This window comes from Ursus arctos, unplaced genomic scaffold (genome assembly GCF_023065955.2).
Source record: "Ursus arctos isolate Adak ecotype North America unplaced genomic scaffold, UrsArc2.0 scaffold_28, whole genome shotgun sequence".
NCBI classification, from domain to species: Eukaryota; Metazoa; Chordata; class Mammalia; order Carnivora; family Ursidae; genus Ursus; species Ursus arctos.
The window spans coordinates 33,787,650-33,812,406 of NW_026622963.1; the positions used below are offsets into that span (position 1 = coordinate 33,787,650).

Genomic DNA, 24,757 nt, shown 5'->3' on the forward strand with positions numbered 1-24,757 from the left:
CCGCCCCCGGAGCCATGTAGTGGGCGGGGTCTGGGAGTGGCCGCTAGGTGGCGTCTGTGTGCAGGGGTCTCTAGGTGACGGAGTTCACGTCACCGCCGAGCAGCTGAGGCTTATTAGCCCCTTGGAAAGGGTACACCTGGGGAATGAGGAAATTGTTAGGTCAAAGGCCATTTTGTGCTAGACCACGGTGATTATTTACCCGAAGAAGGCCCCAGTGCAGTTTCTGCAGGAAAAAATGAAGGGCCACAAGAAGGCGACTTGAAAAGGAAACGAGTTTCAGGATGGTTCCAGGTAAACGATCAGCAAAGTTCAAAGTTCAGTGTAATCCTCTTAAGGCAGGCCAGGATGTCCTATGTTTGGGAGAATTTGGGTTTTAGTTTATTAGTTGGAGGAGGTAGGATTACAGAATTTTAAAAAACTTTATTCCTTACACTTAAATATATATATTTGCATATATACTTATATATAAATAAATAGTATAGTAATATATAAAAGTATATTTATTACTATACTATTAAATTGATATACCTGCAGTTTATATATATAAAAATAACTATTTAATATCAAATAATATATGTATCTGCAGCTGTTAAATGGCCTTAAATTAAGGTTTCAGGACATTTAATAAAAATCCTGTTACTTACAGAATTCAGAGGTAAATTATCACACAGGGTGCTTGATGTACAAAAAAACCGTTTCACAGGTGTTACTTCATCTGTTCTGTGTAATAACCAGACAAGGTAGTGCAGGGCAGGGATACTGTTCTCATTTTACAGAAACGAAACGTGAAGCTCAGGGAGGTAAGACTTGTTAATGGTCAAACAGATGGGACAGTGACAGAATCAGGACCACAATCCCCCTCTTTTTGCTGCACTATTGGGCTTTTAAAAACATTTTTATTTACTTTTTTTTTTTTTTTTTAAGATTTTGAGAGAGAGCGCATGCACAAGCAGGAGAAGGGGCAGAAGGAGAGAATACCTAAGCAGTGAGAAGGGAGCCTGACAAGGAGCTCAGTCTCACAACCCATGAGATCATGACCTGAGCCAAAATTGAAAGTCGGACACTTAACTGACTGAGCCACCCAGGTGCCCTTAACTCTATATTTTTAAACAATCAGAAACTTAAAAGTTGGAAGTACAGAGTAAGTAACTTTTCCCCCTGAGCCATTTGAGATTACAGGCATACCTCGAAGATATTGTGGGTTCGGTTACAGACCACGACAATAAAGGGAGTACCACAATTAAGCGAGTCAAATGAAATTTCTGGTTTCCCAGTGTATATAAAAGTTATGTTTACACTATACTGTAGTGTATTAAGTGTGCAATAGCAGTATGTCTTTAAGAAAACAGTGTGCGTACCTTAATTTAAAAATACTTTATTGCCCAAAAAACGCTAATCATCATCTGAGCTTTCAGTGAGTTGTAATCTTTTTGCTCGTGGAGGATCTTGCCTTGTTGGTGGCTGCTGACTCATCAGGGTGGTGGTTGCGGAAGGTAGGGCAGCTGTGGCAGTTTCTTAATAATTAAGTTTGCTGCACTGATTGACTCTCTTCACTAACGATTTCTCTGTAGTGGGTGGGGCTGTTTGATAGCCTTTTACCCATAGAACCTCTTTATTTTTTTAAATAGGCTCCATGCCCAGCATGGAGCCCAATGCCAATGCGGGGCTTGAACTCACAACCCCGAGATCCAGACCTGGGCTGAGATCAAGAGTTGGACACTCAACCAACTGAGCCACCCAGGCGCCCCTCGAACTTCTCTTAAGTAATCTCTGTACCCAACATGGGGCTCAAATTTATAGCCCCAAGATCAAAAGTCACATGCTTTACCAACTGAGCCAGGCTCAGTAGAATTTTTTAAAATGGGAGTCGATCCAAGTTTCTGTGATACTGTAAATCCTTTGTTGTCATTTCAACAGTCTTTGTAGTAGCTTCACCAGTAGACTCCATCTCAAGAAACCACTTTCTTTGCTCATCCACAAGAAGCAACTCCTCATCCGTTCAAGGCTTAATCATGAGATCACAGCAATGCGGTCCCATCTTCAGGCTTTTTTTTTTTTTTTTTAAGATATTTGTCAGAGAGAGGGGAAGAGGGGGAGAGAGAGAGAAAGCAAGAGCAAGGGAAAGGGCAGAGGGAGAAGCAGGCTCCCTGCCGAGCAAGGAGCCCAATGTGGGACTCGATCCCAGGACCCCGAGATCATGACCTGAGCCGAAGGCAGACGCTTAGCCTACTGAGCCACCCAGGCGTCCCCAGGCTTCACTTCTAATTCTAGTTCTCTTGCTGTTTCCACCACATCCACAGTGACTTCCTCCACGGACGTCATGAACCCCGCAAAGTCATCCATGAGGGTAGGAATCAACTTTTCCAAATTAGAATCCTGTAAATGTTGATATTTTTATTTCTTCCCACAATTCATGAATATCTTAATGACACCTAGAATGGTGACTCTTTTCCAGAAGGATTATTGCCTATGCTTTTGGTGTCCTATCTAAGAAATCGTTGCCACAATGTCATGAAGATTTCATCCTGTTTTCTTCTAAGAGTTTTATAGTTTTAGCAGTTTCATTTGGGTCTTTGATCCATTTCAATTTTTGTGTATGGTGTAAGTTTCCAACTTCATTCTTTTATATGTGGATATCCAATTTTCCCAGCACCATTTGTTGAAAAGACTGTCCTTATAGTACTTGTTTTGGAGTATTTTGTCGTAAGTATGTATCACTCCGTAACATTTTTTTTTTTTAAGACATCTCTACACCTAACATGGGGCTTGAACTTGCAACCCTGAGATCAAGAGTTGCAATGCTTTACTGACTGAGCCAGCCAGGCACCCCTGTAACTTTCTTTTCCTTTAGCAATGCTTTTATCCATATCAATGCACATGAATGTTTTTAGCTCATTCCTTTACACTACTTTGTAGTATTTCATTATATGAATGGACAGTATTTTCTTTATGCATTCCCTTTTTTATTATTTTTATTTGTCAGAGAGTGAGCGCACAAGACATCCGTTTCTTGGAACTTGGTGCATACTTTCATTCCAAGGACTCATACATGTCTTCGTTTCTGAAGAACGCACCCACTATCCTTTTGACGGTTTCTTCTTCCCTACTCACTAGTCTCTCCCAAAAGTGCTACTAAACATTATGTCAATGCTTCCAAGTCTATCTGCCATATTTTTTTTTCTTTTAAGATTTTACATATTTATTCGAGAGAGAGAGAACACGCGAACAGGGGGAGGGACAGAGGGCAGAGAGTCTCAAGCAGACTCCCCGCTGAGTGCAGAGCCCAACACCCGGCTCGATCCCAGGACGCTGAGATCATGACCTGAGCCAAAACTGAGTTGCGCAACAGATTGAGCCACGCAGGCGCCCCTATCTGCCATATTTCTTCACCTCTCTTGCATTTTCCTTTTAGCTCTGTGGCGTGTTCAAGTGATTTCCTCAGCTCTGCTTTCCAAATCCACTGGTCTCTGTGTCGTCTGCACCAAGTCCAGTGTTTCTCCCACACACACACACTCTATTTCAATAAAGTATTGTTTGGGGCTGCTTATATTTTGTCATGTTTTTCCTTGCAGCCTCTTTGCTTTCTCGTCCTGTGCTCCTCACTCGGCCTGGCTCTGGCCTCTTGGCATTGCTTGGTCATTCTCGGTCACCTATGTGTCCCACGTGGACTCCGACGGCCCGGCACGGGTCCCCTTCACTGCTCTTTCCCTTGAGCTGGGCAGCTTCCCATTTGCTTAGGGCTGTCGCTCTTCTCTCCGTTCTGGGTCAATGCGAGTCCCTCGGCCCACGGACAGGGAAACTTGACTTTCCCCCTCCCCCGAGAGCTCCTCGAGGCTTCCATACTTGGTGCTGGGTTTTACATCCTCAACCCTGTCACATCCCAAGGGCTGGGAAGTCCTCATCTCCCACCCATCCGGGTCTCCTGTGCCCACTTTCAGTTCAGGCTTATCCTCAGTTAGGAGGGTCCAAAGTCAGGACCCAGAATGGACAGAGACCCTCTGCAGATCCACTTGGTCCTGGTAACCGTTAAGAAGTTCTGAATTGATTTCCCACAGACCCTAAGTAAAATCAAGGTTTGTTCTGAAGGATCTGGCCTCCTCCTCTCTCACCTGTTCTTGCTATGAGAACTGCCCCTCGAAGCGTTTACTTGTACACACTTTTGTTAGTGAAAAACAAAGATCTCCATTTTGGGCGGTGAGCCTCGTTCCCACCACCCAGACTGTGCTTTTCCTCCTCCGGGAGGGCGTCAGTGCAGTTAGCCGGCCGCTGTGACAGTGGGGCAGGCAGGTGAGCTTCTGCTGAGAGATGCCATTCTTTCTACGGGTCTCTCTGCCACCCCACCCCCGCCCCGGGAAGCCGAGGCAAAGCACAGTCCGTGCTTGGCTCGGCCTGCACATGACGAGTCGGTTCTTGGTTTTGGTCCGCCTTCCCAGCATTCCTTTCTTCGTGGAAATGGGGTAGTTCTAAGTGGCTGGAGGGGTGCAGGGAGGAAGAGAATTCTAGGTCCAGGGGTTGAAGTTGCTTCTGCGTCATGTCCTGGTTCTAATTATGATTGTAACCCTCAGAACGGAGGCCTCAGTGCCAGGCTCCGTGGTAAAGGACTGCTGCTTGCCTTAAAATCATAGGCCCATTTCCAAATTACGGCGTGCAAAAGAATCACCTGGAAGCTTGTTAAAAATGCAGATTCTCTGCTGCTCCCAGAAATGGGTTCAGTAGATGGTGCCCTGGAATCTGCTTGCCCTCCCACGCATGACAGGGTCTGTCTCTGGTTCTTGGTATAGGGCAGTCTCAGCGAGTCTCGGTCTCTGCTCCAAGGGCCCCTCATCCCACATCCAGGTGAGGGGCAGCCCTCGCCAGGACAGGCCAAGAAGCTGGACCTGAAACAAACACTCCCGGTGATTCTGGACCTCGCCGTGAACAATGCTGCCTGGAGGAGTTCTAAAAGGCCGGTGTGCAGGATTAAACATTGTTCCTGGCAGATGAATAACTCCACGGTACATCTAAGACCTCCAAAGGTAGTAGCCTTTATTCTGCTCATTTCCAAGGGGGGGTTCACAGAGTCTCCCTTATCTTTTGATTACAAGTCATAGGATACTAGAAAATACCACCTGCTGTGGTCTCACTGCTTATGTCCTTTACTAAGAAGATTACGGTCCCTGTTTAGTGAGCTCCTCTACGTACCGGGCACTCTGTGCTGAGCACCTCACATCGATCGTGTTATTTCTTCCACGACGACTTAGACAGGATTCCAGTGCCCTGGCCCGATGTTGGCGACAACAGCCCTGGATAACCTGGAAGAACTCTTCATGTTCGGGAAGCTGCTGAGCAGGCCCGGGGGACCCTCTCCAAGGACCCCAAAACAAGCTTTTCTCCTGAAGTAATTAATTCATCAATATTGGAACTGCTACAAACATTTTCTCCCAATCTGTCATTTGTGTTGTAACCCTGATGTTTTCCATCATACATAAACTTCCAATATTCTGGGGTGGTAACATCTGTTTATCTTTTCCCTTACTAGATCTTTCAGGTTTCATGTTATATTTAAAACAGAGTTTCCCACACCGGAGGTATAATAATCTCCTGTATTTCCTTCAGTAATTTTGTAGTTTAACTTCTTTGGTTTCTTCCCTCTGGAACGAATTTTGGTGGAAACTGTGAGCGACAGAGCTAACTCTTACTTTGAGGGCCAGCTGTCTTAAAGTCCTATTTATTAAACAATCCATCTCTTTTCCCCACTTCAAATACTTCTTTTATCCCACTCAGTTCCCATCTACCTGGGGGTCTGCTTCTGGACTCTGCCTTTTGTTCCATCAGCCGGTCTGTCCGAGCACAGCCCAGGTCCCAGGGGCCACTCTTGGGCGCTTGGGAGTCCTGGGGGCAGTGGTGCAGGACACGTGCCTTTTACCCCTCGCTGCTCTCCGCCCCGACTCACCATCATTCAGAATTTAATATTCTCACATATTTACTCTTTCAAGTGAACTTGAGAACTCATCAAATTCCCAAAGCATCCAATCGTGCTGGAACACACTGACTCGTGGGCTGATTCGGAGAGAACCGGAATCTTCACAGGGGCATCGTGTCTACCGTCTGAGTCCACTCACAGAATGGCCCGGGGTCCCCAGCTGACTCACTTAGATTTTATAGGTCGGCCGTGCTATCGTCTGCAAACAATGACAGCTGTAACCCCCTCTCCTTCACCTGCTCTCCTGCGGGGGTGACAGTGCCAGGACACTGCTAACTGGTGATACGTCCTTGGCTACTTTCCGACTTGTATGGGAATGCCCATGGTGTCGGACTCTTCAAATGTCATTAACTGCTGCTTTGTGATAGACGTTTTTTATCTAGAGTAGGATGTTTCTTTGTAATCTTAACTTACTAAGGTTTCTAATAAGGGATAGATCTTAAACTTTACCAAATGTTGTTTCAGCATCTATAGAGACTATCAAAACCTTTTCTCTATTAATCGAAGCTGAAATGAAGGTGGATGAGCGGCCGTACTGCCTCCTGATTTGCGCTATGTGTCCCCAGTCCCTGTGCCAGGACTCGAACACTTCTGTAGAAGGGTGACCCAAAGGTGAAGCTTCGTGCCCTGACTGCAGTGATGGGGCTGAAAGCCTTCTCAAACTGCTCACGCTCATGGGCGCTTGGCGGCTTCACTTTCTTTCCAGTGAGAGGAAGTGTGCCGGACCAAATGCCCCAGGATGGGAAGGGGCTCCCCAGGACGGGAAAGGGCTCCCCAGGACGGTGGTGTACAGAGTGCAGGAACCAAAAAGCGGTCACGTACGATGGTGGACCCCCAACGTCCCTGCCACCATCCCGCACACCAACACACAGACCAAGTGCCCATGATGAGAGGGGGGTTTTGGTATCTGAAGTGTCCTCTGACCTCTGGCCATGACATGGTCTCTAGCGTGTCCTTCCTGCCGCACCACAGCCCCGAGTGGGGGCGTGCAGGCCGGGGGGCACTTATGGCAGAGCCGTCACAGAAAGGGATTCCTCCTCCACCCCACTGTGACTCCGGGTCCCCACCCCCTCCTCCCAGCAGTCCCTCCATAACCAGGGGGTCCCCCTCGAGCCAGCTCCTGCCTACAGTGACCCCGGCACTGGGCTGCTACCCGCCCAGCCTGCCCTCCCTGTTCTGACCCTACTTCTCCTCCATCCCATCATGGGAGAGCGGTGGGTGTTTGAGCCCGCGCGCGGCCAGGTGCCACTCACAACCCAAAGCTGAGGCTGGCATCGCCCACTCTGACTAAGGGCGCTCCTGCCACCGTCCCTCGAGCGTCTGCCCTGTCTACCCGACGCTGGGCTGGCGGCTGCCAGCGAACACAGAAGCAACGATAAACAGAAAATGAGGGCGGAGCCCAGCGTGTCACAGTTCTGAGAGGTAGATCGGGACAGGATACCTGTCCGGTTTGTCCAACCCAACCGTGCATAAGAGGCAGTCTCTGCGGATGAACGTTCTCTTCAGGCCACAGGAAGCCCTAGCCCAAGCGGAGGCGAAAGGTGGCAATCTCCATGGGCTCCAGATAGACGTCCGTGCTGTTGGAGGGTGAGGCCAGAGGGTACAGTAGCGTCAAGGAGGTCGGCTGCAGGAAGCCCACGTCCAGGCCGTGGAAGAGGCTCCCCAGGGCCGCCTGTGGAGAGGAACACGGAACACAGCTGTGCTGGGGGCTCTTCTCGGTGAAGAACCTCACGGAGGCCCTGGCCCATCACCAACGTGGTGCCTCTCGGCACGTGCGAGTCTGTGTGGAGTCTCTGGGGCTCGCTGATGTGTGCCCAGCTCTGAAGCCTGCCCGTGGGCCGCAGGGTAAGTAGCACCCCACTGAGCCGTGAGCTCCTTGAGGACAGGGACCCTGTCTGGACCCGCCAGTGCTGCACGGGCCGTGGCACGGGGAGGCACGTCTCAGCCCCGGCTTAAGCCATGAATAGAGCTTACAGAACAGCAGCATGGTGGCTTCTGGGGTTTTCCACCTTGTCTGACAGCGGTCCCGGCTCACAGAGCACAAGTTCTCCAGCTGTATGCCTCGCCTGGAACGCGCCCCCGCCAGGCCTCGCTTGCTTTGAAAACACTCATCAACAGCTTCTCCCTTTCTCTCCAAAATGCCCGAGGGACCCCCCACCCCCAGTCCCATCCTCACTGCCCACCTCATGGCAGTTTCCCCGTTTTCCCGCCCATACCTGGGCCCCGCTCACCTTGCCTTGGCTTGTGGTGCAGTTGAAGCCCAAGTTCTTGGCCTCAAGGCCACAGTCGAAACCCTTGCGGTGTAAGATGAGTGCGGTTTCCGCCGAAGGCAAGGCATCGTCCTGGGTGACAGACACACAAGGGGCGGTGGGGGGGCCGGGGCCGCTCAGGGCTCACCGGCGGAGCAGCACTGCTCCCCAGCAGGCGGTACCGGGACGGGCGGGAGTCTGGCTGAGGAAAGGCCAGGGTCTGGCCCTGCAGGTGCAGAGCGGAGCAGGACACTCACCTCGGCCGGCAGCGTACGCAGGTTGAGCAGGTGGAAGTCACAGGGCAGAGAGGAGGCCAGGGGATGGAACGAGCGCAGACTGGGGCTCGGGGGCTGCCTCTTGGCTACGGGCAGGGCAAGCACTGGGGTATTCAGGGACACGGAGGTCAGGTGGCTGAGAAGGGACGGGTAGCTCGTGGAGCGGCCATCGTGGACCTGCAAGGTTGGCCCGAGATGCAGGTGAAGGGAGGGTAAATGCACGCCCAGGTCAGTTCCCATGGAAACAGCTTCCCCGATGTGTCTGGAATGCTGCAGGACCCTTCCCGTGTGGCCACTTTCCACCTCACACAACCTAGAAAGGACTATTTACTAGGCCCTCTCTCCTCAACTTTTGGGGTTTTTGCTTCTGTGACGCTACCACAAGCACACACCCCGGACCCTAAGCACCATCCCCCATCACGCAGATTCTCAGGGGGGAGAATGGGAGACAGACGGATGTGTGCTTCGCACGGATGGAGGGAGGACCCAGAGCGATCCCACGGTTCCACGTACGGCCCCACGTCCACAGCACCAGCCCTGGTCCTCGGGCCTGGGGGTCCCCACAGCTGTGTCCACCGAGGACTGCTGCTTAGGTGGCTGCCCTGGACTTTCTCTAAGGCGGCCACCTGTCCATGTTCTGTACTTCTGTGCCTAGCGCCCCCCTCCTTCCAATTGCCCAGAATCTCTCACTTCCGCTGTCCTCCACGCCCCCCCCAGCAGTGTCCTCACTCCCACCCCCGACCTCTCCCTCCAGTGGCTCAGCTCGAGCCCCCGACATTTCCTGCGTGAACAGCCTTTAAGTCATCACCCGCCTCCAGTCTCCCTGAAGACCCACCCTACTCCTGGTGTCAGAGCGACAGGCTTAGGGCAGAGCCTTCCTGCTCCGGCCCCTCCCTGGCCTCCAGTTAAAGTCCAGACTCTCCCAGCAGCCGTTGCAGGCCCACTACAGTCGGCCCCAAACAACCCCCGACCTCATGCTAGCCCAGCCACGGGCACTAGAAGTTTCTGCAAAGACAGAAACACACTTTACCTGCGCGGGATGATCGAGTAGCTGCTAGCCATGTGTGGCCACTGGGCACTCGAAACGTGGCTGGTACGAATAAGAACCGAATTTGGTATTGTATTTAGTTTTAATTCACTTAAATAAGCACACGTGGTTAGAAGCTACCACACCGGACAAGCAGCTCCGGTCTAGCTGAGTGAACGCACTGCTGTTCCCCGTTCACGCGGTCTCTCCTGCCTTCCACTCTACGCCTCTGTTCCCGGATGAGACCAGACCCCCATTCATCACAGCTGTGCTTGGCTGACTCGTCCTCTCGAAGCTGCCCTCCGTCCCCCCCGGCTCACGATGTTCTCTCGCTCCTCAGCACCGGGGGGCATATTTCCACCTTAGTTTTACACACAGAGCTTGCCCCCCACCCCTACCCCCGAGCGAAGTCCCAGAGAACAGGGTCAGTGACGCAGATGCTCACGTCCCTCTCGGGCCTCGAGCACAGCACGTGCTCAGGAGGTCCTCGGTGAGTGAGGGCTGAGCCACAGGCTCGGGGGACTGAGTGGCAGGTTCCGACTCCAGCTACAACTCGCTAACACTAGCTCGACACCCATCGCTGGCCCTTACCTCAAGGTTATTGCTCCTGCTGCTGTGAAAGACCAAGTCCCTAAACATGGCTGCCAGTTTGGAGAAAAAGCCAGGCTGGTGGGGGCAAAGAAAGCCATGAGATGCACGGGGCTGGAGCAGAGGGCCAGAGGACACGGTGGGGGGTGGGGGGGGCACAGAGGAAGGCGGGAGATACTGTGGGAGACGGAGCGGCAGAGTGTCAGACGCACGCCCCACACCCCAGGAAGAGCCCTACTCTCACTACCCCTCGCCCACCTCTAGCTCTGCCGCCCAAGGGACCAGCCTGACCTGGCTCCCGGGGAGGGAGGCGCAGAATTTACCTCACTGCCCAGCGTTCGCCGCTCCAACAGGAGGCGGAAATGGTTGCAGGTTCTCTTGTTGTCCTTGAGCCCTTGGCCCAGACCCCGGTTGTCGTCCTGCATCAGCCGTCGGTCCAGGATCACCTCCAGCTGGCCTGGGGACATTAACTGTGAGCCCTGGGCCTGCGACCCCCCATTCCCAAGCAGATATCGGGCTTTGGAAGAAGAATCCCAACCCCAGGCCCCGAGGGAAACACCCGAAGAGCCGTGGGACCCGGAGCTGGAAGGGGGCTGAGTGAAGGGCCAGTGTCACAGAAGAGGAAGCCAGAGGCCCCGAGCGGGCAGGGCCTGCACCTCAGGACCGGGGGCAGGCCCGGGAGCTCAGGCTGGGGACCATATCTGGACTGGCCACTTCAGGGAAGTAAAGGAGCAGGCACAGAACTGCCCTGGACGGCCCACAGCTCTTGCTGCAGAGGCCCGAGGCCGGGCAGCTGGGGCAGACTCTGCTGTGACTAGAACACATGCCCACCCGTCCCTGCTCTACGCTGGGACGGACTCCAGCTCGGCCGCCTCATCCGTCACAAGGAGAGCACGGAGGACAGGCAGACGGTAGATCAGACTGAAGTTCAAATTAGGTATCATCTAGGGCTGCCCTGGAGAGAAGAGATGGCGGACGATCGCCTAGGCTTTCTTTGTAAAATATGCTTGGGGAAGGGGCTCACCGCAAAGCTGACATATGTCGGCGGGAGGATTTTTCCCAGCACTTGTTTTTTTAAGAATCTCTTGAGGGAGCCCACTCAGGTGGCCCGATCCCTCTCCCCAGCCCGATTTTGACTTCTGTAGTTCCTAAGTCTTTTTACCCTGAGCAATCTTTTTTGGAAAGATATCCAAAAGTCCTAAAATGGACCCATACGTATAAAACACTAATCTCAGGGCGCCTGAGTGGCTCAGTCGGTTAAGCGTCTGCCTTCAGCTGGGGTCGTGATCCTGGGGTCCTGGGATCAAGCCCCATGTTGGGCTCCCTGCTCAGCAGGGGGGCTGCTTCTCCCTCTGTCTCTGTCCCCTGCTCAGTCATGCTGTCTTGCTCTCCCTCTCAAGTAAATGAATAAAATCTTAAACAATAATCTCTGAGCACTCTATTTCCCAAGAGGGCAGAGAGAACCAAGTGGGGACACCGGGCTCAGCTAGCAGTCGATGGCGCAGACAGAGCCTGGCAGTCTGACAGCGGGCTGATCCCGGGCAAAGGGGCAGCAAAGCCACACTCCTTTAGCAGGGGGTCAGGCCTCCACGGCCCCGGCCATGGGCCCCCCCTGCACAGCCTGGACCAGGCACTCTCGGCTGAGCCTTGCACAAAGGCTCCAACCCAAACATGGAAGATATGAAGGCCTCAGAGGCCAAGTGCAAACTGTTCACTCCACCCTGAGGACACGGAAGCCACCTCAGCTTGCCCGGCATGCCCAGCTCTGGCCCAGTACCCCTCATGACTTTGTTTCAATTCTTAAGAACGTCATTCTCTCTTTTAATGACCATTAGTAGGAAAACAGTATATATTTTTCTCCTTTGCTTAATATTTTTTAACTAAAAATTTTTTTTTTAGAGCAAGAGAGCAAGAGGTGGGGGAGAGGGAGATCTGCCACTCCCCCTGCTTGTGTTCCCTCTCTCGCTGTGTGTCTCTCTCTGTCAAATAAAATCCTAAAAAAAAAAAAAAAAAAGAGGTGGAGGAGAGGGAGAGAGAGAATCTCAAGCAGGCTCCATGCCCAGCATGGAGCCCAGCACAAGGCTTGATCTCACAACACCAAGATCACGACCTGAGCCGAAATCAAGACTCGGACACTTAACCAACTAAGCCACCCAGGGGCCCTGTTAAGTATTTCATTATAACATCAAACGCACTTTTCCAATTATCCCTACTTCTATCCCTGGCCAGGAAAACGGCGCCGCACACGTCAGTTGAGAATCACTGTTCAATACCCTTGTGCTTCTTAAAGGGACCCAACAGGGGCCCTCCGCCCCGCCCCCATCACCTCCATGGCTGCCTGCAAGAGGGGAGAGGGCGACAGCACGAGTCTGCCTTCCTGCCATGTCCTGCCATGCCCGTGTGTGACTGACAGGAGCTGGCAATGCTCTCCAAGCACGGAGGTGATGCGAACCGGAGATGGGTGGGACCCGCTGAGAGGGGAGGCCTGGGGCCCAGATGGCCTTCCAGCTCGCCCTCCACCCTCCCCATAGCTCCTGCTCCCCACTCACCATCATGCAGGCTGGAGACCCCCAGGGCCTGGGCGGTGTGCAGGGTGAGGCGGTTGTGCGCGTCCTGGATGTAGGCCATGACTGGCATGGGGTAGAAGTTGGCCTGCAGGGGCAGCTTCTTCAGATAGCGCCGGGGCTGCACCTGGGAGGGCAAGGCCAGCAGGTCAAGGGCATCCGGGCACCACTTGGGCCCAAGGGGCCCCCAGTCTGAAGGAGTCCCTGATCACTCTCGCCGCGGATTCCTCTTCCTCCATCAGGGCAGGCCACTCCCAGCGCCCTCTGTGGGTGGTCTCCAGGGCCCCCGAAATCACCTGAAAGCCATTGAGGTCCGTGAAGAAGATACCCTGGCTGTCAATGTCTGTGTGGATACGCAGGGCCAGCTCCTTGTTGACATAGTCACGGATGTCCACCAGGGATGACATGTCCAGAGACAGCCCCTCCAACCCTGGGCAGGACAAAGGGAGAGCACGGAGAGGCCTGAGAGACTGGGCTGGGAGAGGCTGTGCCCAGCCTCCAGCAACTCCCAGCATTCCTGGAGGACCTTCACTCCAAGAGAATGAACGTCATCCCCGTCTCTAACGATACGTTTGCTGGGAACAGACGTATGAGCAGAGAACGCGCAGAAGGAAGAGCGTGGCGAAGCCTGTGCAGCTGGGACCCTTCTTCTGACCCGCCTCACCTGGCAGATTATAAAGCCGGACCACCTGGCGAACGTGCTCGTAGTATGCAACCACCTCCGAGAAGAAAGGGCCTTCGGTGACACGCAGCACGGGGGGGTCCCTGGGAACGTAGGGCTGGGGGCAGAGCAGGCGGCAGCTGGAGCCACAGCACGGAAGGCAAAGCGGGCCGGCAGCTGCCCGGCGCTGGCAGGAGTGCTTGCTCCCGGCGGGCTCGGCCCGAGACACCCGGCTGGGCCGGCCACGGCCCCAGCGGACGCTGCTCAGCCCACCCCGCTCCCGAGGCGGCGCCGGCAAGGCCCCCGGAGAAGGCCCGCGCCGCTCCCCACTGCCTCAGTTCACGGGGCGCCTCGTACCCTCCAACAGCGGGGCCTCCCAGGGCCTGCGGGGCTTGCGAGGCGTCTTTAGGGTACCTGGGCCTCCCCATCAGGCAGGAAGAGGTAGGCTCCACTCTTGTCTTTGGACGCGCGGGTGCCGTAGATGAGGAACTCCACGTCCACCCGCTGTTCCTGCTCGTCGTCCACCCTTCGGATGCTCTGCCAAAAAACACAGCCCTGACCCCTGGCCCCACAGCGGCATGTCAGGCCTGCCCCCTGGGAAGGCACGGACGAAGTTCCCCGAGGAGCCAGCCCCGCTTCCCCATGCTGCCCACCCCGCCCCCCCCCCGCCCCCGGAGCCAGGACGGCCCGCTCCGCGGCCGCCAGTCCGGGGCAGCTCGGCACCACCCCACCGCCGGCGCGCCCTCCCTGGCCCCGGGCCCTGGTGCTTTACCTTGAGGAGCCCGGTGAGGCCCGAGAAGCGGACCTGCATGTAGCGGTTGCTGAGGGCGAAGTCACTGGCGCCAGCGTCGATGACGCGCAGGGGGAAGGCCTCCTGCCTGCCCACGGACAGCTGGCGGCCGTGCAGGTAGATGCGCACGGAGGACGGCAGGGTGCGGTGTGCGTCCAGGCCCAGCTGCAGCTGCAGCACGCCAAGGCCCAGGGCCGGCAGGCGCACGGGCACAGACACCTGCCGGCGCGGGAGGGGTGAGGAGGGGAGGGGTGAAGAAGCACAGCCCACAGCCTGCGCATCCGTTCTGGACGTGGGCCTGGGATTCTAGTCCTGGGGCATTCACGTCCTCGCTGAGAAAGTCTGGGCCGGTGCCTGTACCTACTGGGGCCTCTGTCCCCCCACCCCGGCCTCTGAAAGTGGAGGTGACATCACTTGCCTCTGGTCAGACTTTCAGGAGTCTCCTGTGATAGCTGAGAAACTATGAAACGGGACGCACGTGTTAAGCTGTCAGTGAACACGTGCTGAGCGAAGGAACGGCAGGGCAACCTAGCCCCCGTTTTTACTATTCTCCTGCCCCCCCCCCCAAACTTCACCTTCCTTTTGAGGACACGCTCAAGTCCCAAGAGTGACTGTCTTCTGGGCAACGCCTCCCTAGGACCCCTGTCCCCAACCTGGGCAGGAAGCAGGAGGGTGGGAGGCTGGTGTCACAGGCAAAGTCAGGCCCGGGGAGGGGCCCCGGGTCGGCAGCGAGGGCTGGGACCCACCCCACGGCCCGCACTGACCTGGAAGACGTCGGCGACCATGTCGGTGGCAGAGCTCCAGTGTGGGCTGATCTGCACAGCCAGGGGCTGACCCTCCTCCGAAAGGACGCGCACCCGGGGCGAGCTGACCAGCAGGGACACCACGCTGAGCCGCTCCTGTTCCAGGGGGTTGAACAGCACCACATACCTGCGGAGAGAGGCAGGTTCACCTCGGAGGCCACTGATCCCGGGCAGCGGTGCTCAGGCAGGTGTGGGCAAGACAGTGTTGGGAGCCAGAGGGGCTTCGCCTCTGCGCCTGGTCTGGTCTGGCTGACCTGGGTGAGGAATCCAGCTGGATCACCGTGCGCTCCGGCAGGGCGTCGTGGTTTAAGCGGGTGTCATCCTGGGATTAAGTGGGTGGGAACGGGAGAACCGTCACAGGGCTTGGCCTGGCTCAGGGTCTTGTCTCCACCCCAGCCCCTGCCTATCCTGGCTGTGGACCACCGGCCGCACTGGGCACAGATCTTTCAGTCCAGGGCAGGCAGGAAAACAAGAGCAACACCCTCATACCACAGCTCTTGGATGGGACTGCACGCACCAGAGAGCACCCCAAGCAGATCGAGAAGTGGGGCTCACCATCTGGAGGAAGGGTGCCTCAGGGTCGAAGTGGTAGGTCTCCTTGTCCCCCAGCACGAGATAGTGAGCTGCATTGATGATGACCTGCTTCAGGTTGACAAGGGAGCGCAGGAGCCTGGGGGGACAAGGGACGGGAGGGGGACCATGGAGAAGATGGCCACAGACAGACTGTCCACCTCTCCAGCAGGAAGAGCCCTTGGCAGGCCTGCCCACGACTGCCCAGCACGGCCTTTCTTTAGGACAGCGGGCAAGGGCATGGACCCAATGGGAGGAGGAGAGGCCCCACCTGACGCCATAGTCTGCCACGACCGCCTCCTTGGCGGTGCCGGTGATGGCATCGTGGTGCTGGAAGAGGCCCAGAGTGCGCCGAGCTTCCGTCAGAAGGGCGAAGTTCGAGAGCGGGTACTGGCTAGCCAGTCCAGAGCGGCGGGCATGAGCTACAGCCAGGCTGTACAGAATCTCTGCCCCCCTGCCCAGAGAGAGAGGTCAGTCTCCTACCCAGACAACTCCAGGCCCCGCCCCGGGCTCAGCAAGCCCCGCCCCTTCTTTCTACCATGTCTCTGCCTGCCTTGTCTCCAAGTCCTTCTAGTGCATTCTAACCCAATCCAGCAACTCCTTAAACACCAAAGGCTTAGTCTACTCCCTCAGGCCTGGAAGGGGGGGGAGGGTAAGTCTCACCGCAGGTGGGCTTCCAGGACCCGGTCCAAGCTCTTGTAGAAGGGTCGGGAAGTGTAATAGCCGGTCCAGTAATGGTCCTCCCGGTCCGCATAGGAGAAGAAATCCCCGCTCAGCACAGGGAACCCTGGAGGCCGGGCCCCTGGCTCCACCCCGGTCCTCTTGTACAGAGCGTCAAAATAGTCAGAGAGGGTGCCAAACTGGGCCTGTGGAGATCCCCCCAAACCCACTCCCATCAGTTCCAGAGTTTCTAGGAGTTGTGGCCCCCAAGTGCTGTGGCTGGGTGCTAGGGGCAGGGATTCTGCCTACGCACAGGCAGTCACTGCACATCCTACCCTGCTGGACCACACGCAGACGCTGGGGCTCCCAGAAATGAATTCTGACATAAAAGGGAGACCCTTGCCCAAGAGTCGGGCACAAACCCCTGCCCTGGAGCTGGTAACTGGGAGCTGGTAACCTGCCAGGCCAGGCTGCAGCACTGCGAGGAACCCCCCCGGGCCCCCCTCCCCAGCTCGGCGCCCCCTCCCACCTGCACGTGGAGGTCAGGCTTGCTGTTGAGGAAGTCGAAGAGCCGCTGGTAGTTGAAGAACTGGGCATCCCACTCCTGGGGCTTGTCATATCGGAAGTCATCCCCCAGGGGCACCAGGAGGACGTTGCTTCGGAACAGCCGGGACTTCTTCCGGTACTGGTCCAGGAGCAGCGCAGCCCTGCGGGGTGGGGGGAGAGGGCAAGGGCCCAAGTGGAATCTCGCTGGAAGAGGAACGGAGCAGAGCCAGCCCCGGAGGGCCCCTGAACACACCCACCAAGGAGTCTGCGGTGGGAACCTGCTGGAGTGGGAAACCTGTCCCCGGGAGCCCCGTGTTCTCTAGTCAGTTCTGACACCCAGGGAGGTCTTCCTAGGCTGGGGTGCAGTTTCTGGCTGCAGGTCCTGGACTCCATGGTTTGCCCTTGCACACCACACAGAATGCAGCACTCCCCTCCTCCCGGGGTTCTCCTTCAGACGTATGGAAGACGGGCCACACCCCTCCGTGCCTTCCCTTCTGGCTCCGCAAGCCCAGCTCCTCTGTCCTCTGGGTCCCTCCACCCCCAGCGGCTCCCCAGCACCCTGTGTCTGTGTCCCTCAGAGCGAGGGGCCCGGCACTGGATGTGGGCGTCCAGGTGGGCCGGCCGGTGTGCGGTAGGCACCAACAGGGGCGTCTCTGGCAGCCCCACGGTCACCCCACGGAGCTGGCGTGAGCCAGCGTGCATGTTTCCCATGCCTGTGGTTCAAGTTCCCTTCTTCTCATCCCAAACTTTTCTATTCTATTTTCTGAGACTAAGGGTGGGACCTCACGTTTGGCTCTAGTAAATCTCATCTGGTTCGATTCGACCCACATCACACATAACCTGTTGAGATCTTGTGGGATCCCGATTCTGACACTCCAGCTTCACTTTGCCCACCAGTGAGCAGCACAGTGCAGCACCGAAGAGCCTAGAATCAGCCAGCCTATGCCAGCTCCACAAGTACTAGGCTGAGTGACCCTGGGCAAGTTACTTAACCTCTCTGGGCCTCAGTTTTTATAAAACGAGAACGTCAGTACCTACCATCACGATGTTATGAGAATTAAAACGAACTAAAGGAATCCATATATATAAAACACTTAGAACACACAGCAGAAACTATACACATTTGTCATTTTCTTTTTCAGTCAACTTACTAGTAAAATCAATAAAAAACAAAGCCTTGCAGCCTCTCATTAAATCCCCTTTCTCTTTTCAGACCAACCTAGTAATTGGCACACTGTGGGTGCATTGGTTCAACCAGCCACTAATCTGCTTAACTGTGCTGGTCCTGATGGTACTTTTCTACTCTGTTCTCAGGAGAGGACTCCTCGAACACCATTTTCCCCTAATTTCTCAGCCCAGGAAGCCTTTCAAAGGAGAAAACGAAGTCACTCTCGTGACTTGCTCTCCGCAAACCTGGCTGGCGTCTGCAGGTCACAGCTGCTGCGTTAGGACCCACCACGCCTTAACAGCCCCAGATGCCTGCTTAGAATCGGCGTTCAGATTTCTGGGTTTCAGAAACAAAAGACCACTTTCTTTCCCTTCTGGTCACATGTTTCACCTCTTGGACACCATGGAAATCAGAGTTACTGCAACACGAAAACCAGTTCGACCTGTTACCTTCTCAAGGCCCGGAGGTGCCGGCCAACTCACCATTCTAGGTCAGTCTTAGTCTGGGGGGTGGGGGGTAGACTTCAGCAACAGAGACATCTTTAGGGGTCCCTAACGACCCTCGAGGGGACGGGTGTGCTTTCTCTGAGGCTGGGGGCTCTTGCGCAGGACTGAATGTGCATCTGAACGGGATTCCGGGTCCCCGAGCGCTGGGGATCCTGGCCAACTTCGAGCAAAGGCAGGACACCCGCGCTAAACGAAGGCGTGTTGGGCCACAGGGTGCGAGCAGCTTTACCTACTTTGAGAAACGTTCCCTTCTGAATCGGTCAACCGGCTCTGGCTGGGAAACAGACCCGTTTGGGAAAATAAGACCATTCTGGAAAACGGGGTGCCCTGGGGCTGCTCTAGTTTTCCAGGGAGGCTCGGTAAGAGAGCTGGCGCCTTAGCGGCTGTGGGCCTGTACTCCCCACCTGAGCCCACCCCCCGTTTTACAGAGGTACACCCTGAAGCACGCCCACGCAGCAGAGCCCAGACCGAGACCAGGTCTCCCAGCTCCCCTGGGGAGTGAAAATGGCCCAGCGCGGGCCGGGGACAAATACCTCTCGGCCACGTTGGCCTCTGTGATTGCCCGGGGAGGCACCTTCCAGGGGCAGTTGATGCGTCCGCCCGGCAAGCGTTTGAAATCAAACTGGCAGCAGATCTTGGGGTCCGGGCCACAGGTGTGGGGCACGTCATAGCTATAAAAGGGCATCATGTGGCAGAAGATGTCCGTGCTGGAGTCCGAGTCTGCAGGAGACACAGCGGGCGGTCAGCCAGCACAGGCAGCCTCTGGAGCCAGCGCGGGGACGGCAGCGGGGTGGGGACGTGCTCTGGCCACGGAAGCTCTGACAGAGGCGCGGCCTAAACCAGACCGAAGGCTGCAGACGGTGTGCAGGCCGAGGCTCGGGGCACACGGAGGGCTCTGGAGCCCACAGCTCCTCCAGGGCGTGCTCAGACCCTCAGTAGAGACAGCAGGCCCTGCAGAGGCCAGAGGTCAGCGTGATGCCCGGCCCCACCTGAACGAGCAGAGCGCTCTGGCCGTCTGCACTGGTGCTCGCCGGCCTGCTCCGAAAGACACCGGGTCTTATTTCTCATCCCCCTGTCCTTCCCCAGGGACAACCACTCCTGTGACCCCTCCACCCTACCTGGTCTTACCCCAGGTCTGCCTCCACATGAACTCCAGACTGTGGGTGGACGCGAAGTGCTTCTTGATGGCGTAGTGCACCCTCTGGACCAGCATGCCGGTCAGGTTGGCGCGGCGCAGCAGGTAAGGCATGGTGGAGCTATGTCCGAAGGGGTCCACCGCCCAGCCAGAGCGCGGCGTGGCACCTGAGAGGACACGGGGCCAGCGGGCCTGAACACCTCAGGACTGGGCCTCCTGGTGCTGGGGACCCAGCTCCCTTCTTGCCATCACGCCAGGCCCGTGCTGCTGGAAATCAGCCCAGAAAGGGACCACCCCCTCCCCCACCAATGCTTGCGCCTCATAGGCCCCGGCCGTCCCCTGGGCCCGGCTATGGGGGCAGACTCCTATTCCTGAGCCCAGACTCACCGAGGTTTCTCTCCAGCCACTGGTGTCCCTCAATGAGCTGGTCAATGAGCGCAAAGTAATGGGAGTTGGCCTCGTCCGGCATCACCCAGCCTCCTGTCACAATCTCCAGCTGCCCGTTTCCCACCAGCCTGGAGTGAAGGACTCACACTCAGTGTGGGGCAGGGAGGCTCTGCCCAGTCCTGCCAACCAGAAGACGCCAGGACCTGTGTGCGCTGGCCTCACCCAGCCCGCTCACCCAACCCCCGGGACCGACAGAACAAACGTGCACCCTCCTCTCCCCCCATACACCTTCACGCTGTCCTGACCCTGCCTCTCTCTGGACCTCTGTCTGCACTTCCCGGGGCCAGGCCCCGCGCTCCTTCTCCGCTTCTTCACACAGCTCCACGTGACTCTGATTTCTCCTAACACCAGTGACTCCTCCCTGCCCTGCTTCCCCTGCCTCTCCCTGCCACCCACCACTTGGCCTCCAGCTGCTCAGGCACCCATCCCAGGGCCCAGAGGGTAGCCCTCCCATGCCTCCCCAGAGGGCACTGGCCTGCGGACTGCTGCTTTCTTTTGGGCATTGATGTTGTCCCACCACTTGGCAAAGAAGGAGACTTCCGCCCAGAGGAAGCGCCGCCGGGGGTCCTCCTGCAGCTTGGACACCATGCTGTTGAGGATGTGCTGGGTTTGCTCTGTGTAGTACTTGTCAAAGGTCTTGATCCAGCCTGGGGAGCCAACACAGGGTCCCCTTAAGGACGCCAGCGTCTTCGTCGGCCCCTCCCTTACCTCTGCCATCAGCAAGCCCGCTGCACAGCCCGGCTCCCAGGGCTCTGCGGGGTGCTCACCCGGGTCATTGTGGGAGTGAGGCACCACGAACACCTGCAGGTCCTCGGCGTCCCAGTCGTGCGGGCTGTAGGAGATGTCGAAGCCTTGCTTCCACACGCCGCCATCCACGTTGTCAAATGGCAGCTCCTCTGAGACAGTCAGCATCTGCCAGGCCGGAGAGCAGCTCAGCACCCCCCCACGAGCCCCGGAGCTCCCCGCCAGCGCCGACCCGTACCTGCAGCTCTGGCTTCTGGCCCCGGCCCCCCAAAGCAAACTGGCAATCTTGAGGGGAGATGGAGAAGAAGCTGGGCCGGGGCTCTGGGGGCACCACCCACGAGCCATTGACCGTGTAGTAGGGCAGCAGGGCGGGCGGGCCCTCCGCGTTGGCCGTCAGCTCCAGCACCGAGTCCTTGATGTGGCTGATGATCTCATGGTTCTCCTCCAACAGCTGCTCCAGCTGCTCAATGCGGTTCTGCAGCACAGAAATCTGGCTCTGCCAAAAGACCCGAAAGCCATCACCCACGGCTCCCCGTGCCGCAGGCAGGATCTCTGCACGGGCCCGCTGCCCATGGCCTGACTGGGATCCTTCCCTCCCCAAGTGCAGGCAGAACCAAGAGCCTACAGGCCTGGACGGCTCTGGTCAGATAAGGGAAGATCTACAAATCACTACAGAGGACCACAGTCTACTTGGCTTGGGAGTACCCTCGCTCCCTGGCTCATGGAAGGCGAGGACTTCATCTCGAATGCCTATTCTCCACAACCGGTGGGGCCCGTCTGGAGCACAGTGCTGACAAGGACCGCATCCGGGCTTAGTGGGAAAGAATGCTGCAATCCATTAGCAATGTCTGCCAAGAATTCAGGAGGACAGAACGGCAGTCCATGTTTCTCCCTTCTTCTTCCTTTTTGCTATCATTGTTTTTATCTTTGCGTTTCTAAAAATCTGTCTATCGGGAAGAAATGTTCCTGTCCTGGGCTGACACTGATTCTCGACCTGAGCTCAGATGACTTGTCTATGAAGAGATTAGCAACCAGGCATGACTCACCCGGGGAAAGTTCCCACCATTCTGGTGACGGGTGGGATCATGCTGCACCCGGTCCAGCATGAGGTACAGCGAGAAGACGGCCACGCAGAAGACAGCAGCCCCACATACCGTCACCTGCTTTTTCAGCTTCATACTGGCCTCCACACACACCTGGCAGGAGGGACACCATATGCGGCTGCAGCAGGCAAATCCCTTTGTTCGTCTTTCCACCAAATGCCCCGAAGAGTTCCTGAGTGCTAGTCTCAAGGCACACCCATCTGCCTGACTCCAGAGAAAAGCAAGTTTCTAAGCATCAAATCCCAGCATTGGCTGTGGAGCGTCCTCTCTTGGCTGAGACCCCGAAAGTGCCAGGAGCACGTCTGAAGCTCGTCCTGCCGGGTCCTGGTGGCAGCTCTGCCCCTAGGGTACAGAGGATGCTCCTTCCCAGGGTAACACAACGGGATAACAAACTTCCCAGCTCTGACTCCAGAGTGCACCACGCAGCCTCCTGCTTATAAAACAAGCTTCCCTACAAGAAAGACACAGCCAGGCAAAGGAGGTGGGTGTCCAGCCTCCTTGGCCACGTGCTTCTAGTTTCAGAAGAATAAACTGGGATTTAGCTTGATTTCGAGAAATGGACAGGAAAGCCTTTCTTCCTGCCCTCTTGGATCAGACTGATGCCCACCAGAGAGTGCCTGGCGCAGCACCTCTCTCATTAAGAAAAACAGAAAGAGTTTACAAAGCAGTAACAGCAGCTTGTATTTCTAACGTCAAGCGGGCCCTGTGTCTTCTCCAGGCTAGCTCAGATTCCTGCAGTGGGTAACTTTCAGCCTTTGCTTCTACAGCACTTGGGGGACCCCCTGAGAAGCCAGCAGTGATTGGTGCCGAAGGTCCCTTGGCTAGCAAGAGGTGGGCACAGCTGCTCCGCGGTGGGGCAACTTCAGAGGACCAGTGCCCGCTGCCCCCGCCCTCGAGCCCCCACTTGCCTGCTCGGCCGGAGGGAGGCCGCTAGCTGCGGGCCTAGCGTAGGCGGAACCGCCGCTCCGGAGACTGACTCCCGCCCTGGGGCCAAGGAGCTCTGTCGCCTCTGCGCGGCGTGTCCTACTTAGCACGGTCTGATTCCGCTCAGAAGCCTCCGGGCAATATTTTTAGCCCTTGGAGGCTGGGTCTAGGCCAAAGTGGGTGGAGCTGCGGGGAGAGAGTTGGGTCACAGGCTGGGTAGGCACCTGCCGTCGGGTCTTCGGTGGCCCGCCCTCCCGGCCGCGGCCCTCGCCCGCCCTCCCCGCCGCGGCCCTCGCCGACCCTCCCCGCCGCGGGGACAGCAACGACAACGGCCGGGCGCGGGAGCGCAGGCCGCCGGCGACCCGAAGCGCCGCTCGCGCTCCTGCCGCCCACCCCGGCCGCGGCCCGGCGCGCAGCCGGGAGCCCTCCCCCGGGTTCGCCCGGCGCGTTACCGTCCGCGGCCGGCCTCCGCGCCGCTCCGGGCCCAGCCGGCCGAGCTGCGCGGCTCACATCCCCAGGGGCAGCGGCCCGCGCGGAGGCAGCGACGCAGGCGAAGGCAGGCGTCCGCCCGTCCGTCGCCGCCGGCTCCGCGCGCCGCAGCCGCGCTCCCGCGGGGCCACGGCCGCCCGCGCGCTCCGCTGCGCCCGCCCCGCGGCCGCCCTCCCGCCTCCCGCGGCCGCCCGGCCGACCAGTGCGCGGGGCGGAGACTGCCTTGCCACACCCTCTCCGCGCCGGCCCCGCCCGCCCGGCGCCTCCCGCGCGCTCCCCGCCACCGCCCCGGGGCGCCGGCAGCGTGGCCGCAGTGCGCAGCCGCAGCCCGGGCCGGATCTCGGCGCGCTGTGGGACCTCCGCGAGGGGCGCGCAACTTTATTTTTCTGGCTCTTACTAGCGTAAGCGCGTTGCCAAGCGGTAGTGGAAACATTCCTCCTCCATTTCAGGCGCCGAACGGTGAAGCTCATTTTCCGGGCCCGCCCTGTTCTGCTCCGGGTAGCCTTAGCTTGATGCGGCTACGCTTCTCAGGCTAGGGGGTGCTGTCTCCCGTGGGTGCCGTGCGTTGATCGCTATCCCCTTTCCGTGCTTGTCACCCCGTCCACAAGACATCATTTTCGTGGTGGTTCTCCTCTCATTGGGCATCTGAGTGGTTCGTAATTTTGCAGCATCATAAACCATACCGCAGTGAACATCTCCATGAATTCCACAATTTCCTGTTTATAGTATCACCTTAGGACAGATGGGCAGCAGTCAGGTTACCTGGACTTTAAGGGTAAAGACCGATGTAACCGAGCATACTTGGCGTTCTGTTGCTTCCCCAAAGGATTGTGCTGTCGATGACAAACTGTTGAATATTGCTTAGTTTTTTGTTTGATTAAAGCTTTCGTTTGATTTGAACTGTCATCTCATTGTTTTAACTCCCATCTCTTTGATCACCACGAACATTCTAGATTTATTTATGAATTGAAAGGCCTGGTGCTAGGCTGTTCAACCTAGGCTACGTTCATGGTCCCCTCTGTCTCTGTGTTTTGCCCTGTGTTCTCAGAAATTTATCTTCCAACCTTTCCATTGAATTTTTCATTTTGGCAATCATAATTTTCAAGAGTTCTTGTTTGTTCCCTGGTGATTTTTTGTGTGTGTGTGATTTTTTTTTAAATCGACGTATAATTCACAGTTTATGGCACAAGTCTGAAGTGTAAGCTTAGTTTTGATGAATGTATGCACAAGGATAATCACCACTCAGATCAAAACAGACATTTCCATCACTCCCAAAATGTTCCTCTCTGTCAAGAGGTCAGCAGTCCCTAAGCACAGCATGGTGGCTAGCAGGACCACGAGAGTCACTATGGAAGCTGCTACGTGGGCCTGCCACATTTCCGTAGCCTCAGCCAGTAAGGAGACGGCAAGCCCCCGTGGGTCCAGATTGCTTTCTACTCACACAGACAGCAAAAGCAAGACCAGCATGGTGTCAGCTTTCCCAAGCCAGACGACAGGAGTGAACTGGAGGGACAGATGATAGGCAGCGAGGTGGTAGGTCTCTCTG

General features: G+C 56.6%; 1 protein-coding gene across 3 annotated transcripts; it reads right to left on the reverse strand.

Annotated features, from left to right (window-relative positions):
- Window positions 1-5,004: 5,004 nt before the first annotated feature.
- On the reverse strand, window positions 5,005-23,315 carry MAN2A2 (mannosidase alpha class 2A member 2). Of its 3 annotated transcripts, XM_026510501.3 has the most exons (25): window positions 23,175-23,315; window positions 22,707-22,908; window positions 21,742-21,891; window positions 20,934-21,191; window positions 20,719-20,863; window positions 20,427-20,598; window positions 19,892-20,019; window positions 19,498-19,671; window positions 18,903-19,089; window positions 16,679-16,856; window positions 16,153-16,355; window positions 15,761-15,943; window positions 15,475-15,589; window positions 15,174-15,241; window positions 14,881-15,046; window positions 14,099-14,335; window positions 13,741-13,863; window positions 13,330-13,444; window positions 12,962-13,095; window positions 12,651-12,792; window positions 10,425-10,558; window positions 10,105-10,179; window positions 8,469-8,663; window positions 8,194-8,304; window positions 5,005-7,634 (listed from the first exon to the last, which is right to left on the reverse strand). In XM_026510501.3, exons 3-25 carry the CDS (start codon window positions 21,871-21,873, stop codon window positions 7,482-7,484), a joined length of 3,528 nt encoding a protein of 1,175 aa, XP_026366286.2. In that variant the 5' UTR covers window positions 21,874-21,891; window positions 22,707-22,908; window positions 23,175-23,315; the 3' UTR covers window positions 5,005-7,481. The 3 variants fall into 3 exon arrangements, with proteins under 3 accessions (XP_026366286.2, XP_026366287.2, XP_044244350.2); XM_026510502.3 differs by lacking the exon at window positions 10,105-10,179 and having other exon boundaries at window positions 23,175-23,314; XM_044388415.3 differs by lacking the exons at window positions 5,005-7,634; window positions 8,194-8,304; window positions 8,469-8,663 and adding an exon at window positions 9,282-9,576.
- Between the last annotated feature and the right edge of the window lie 1,442 nt (window positions 23,316-24,757).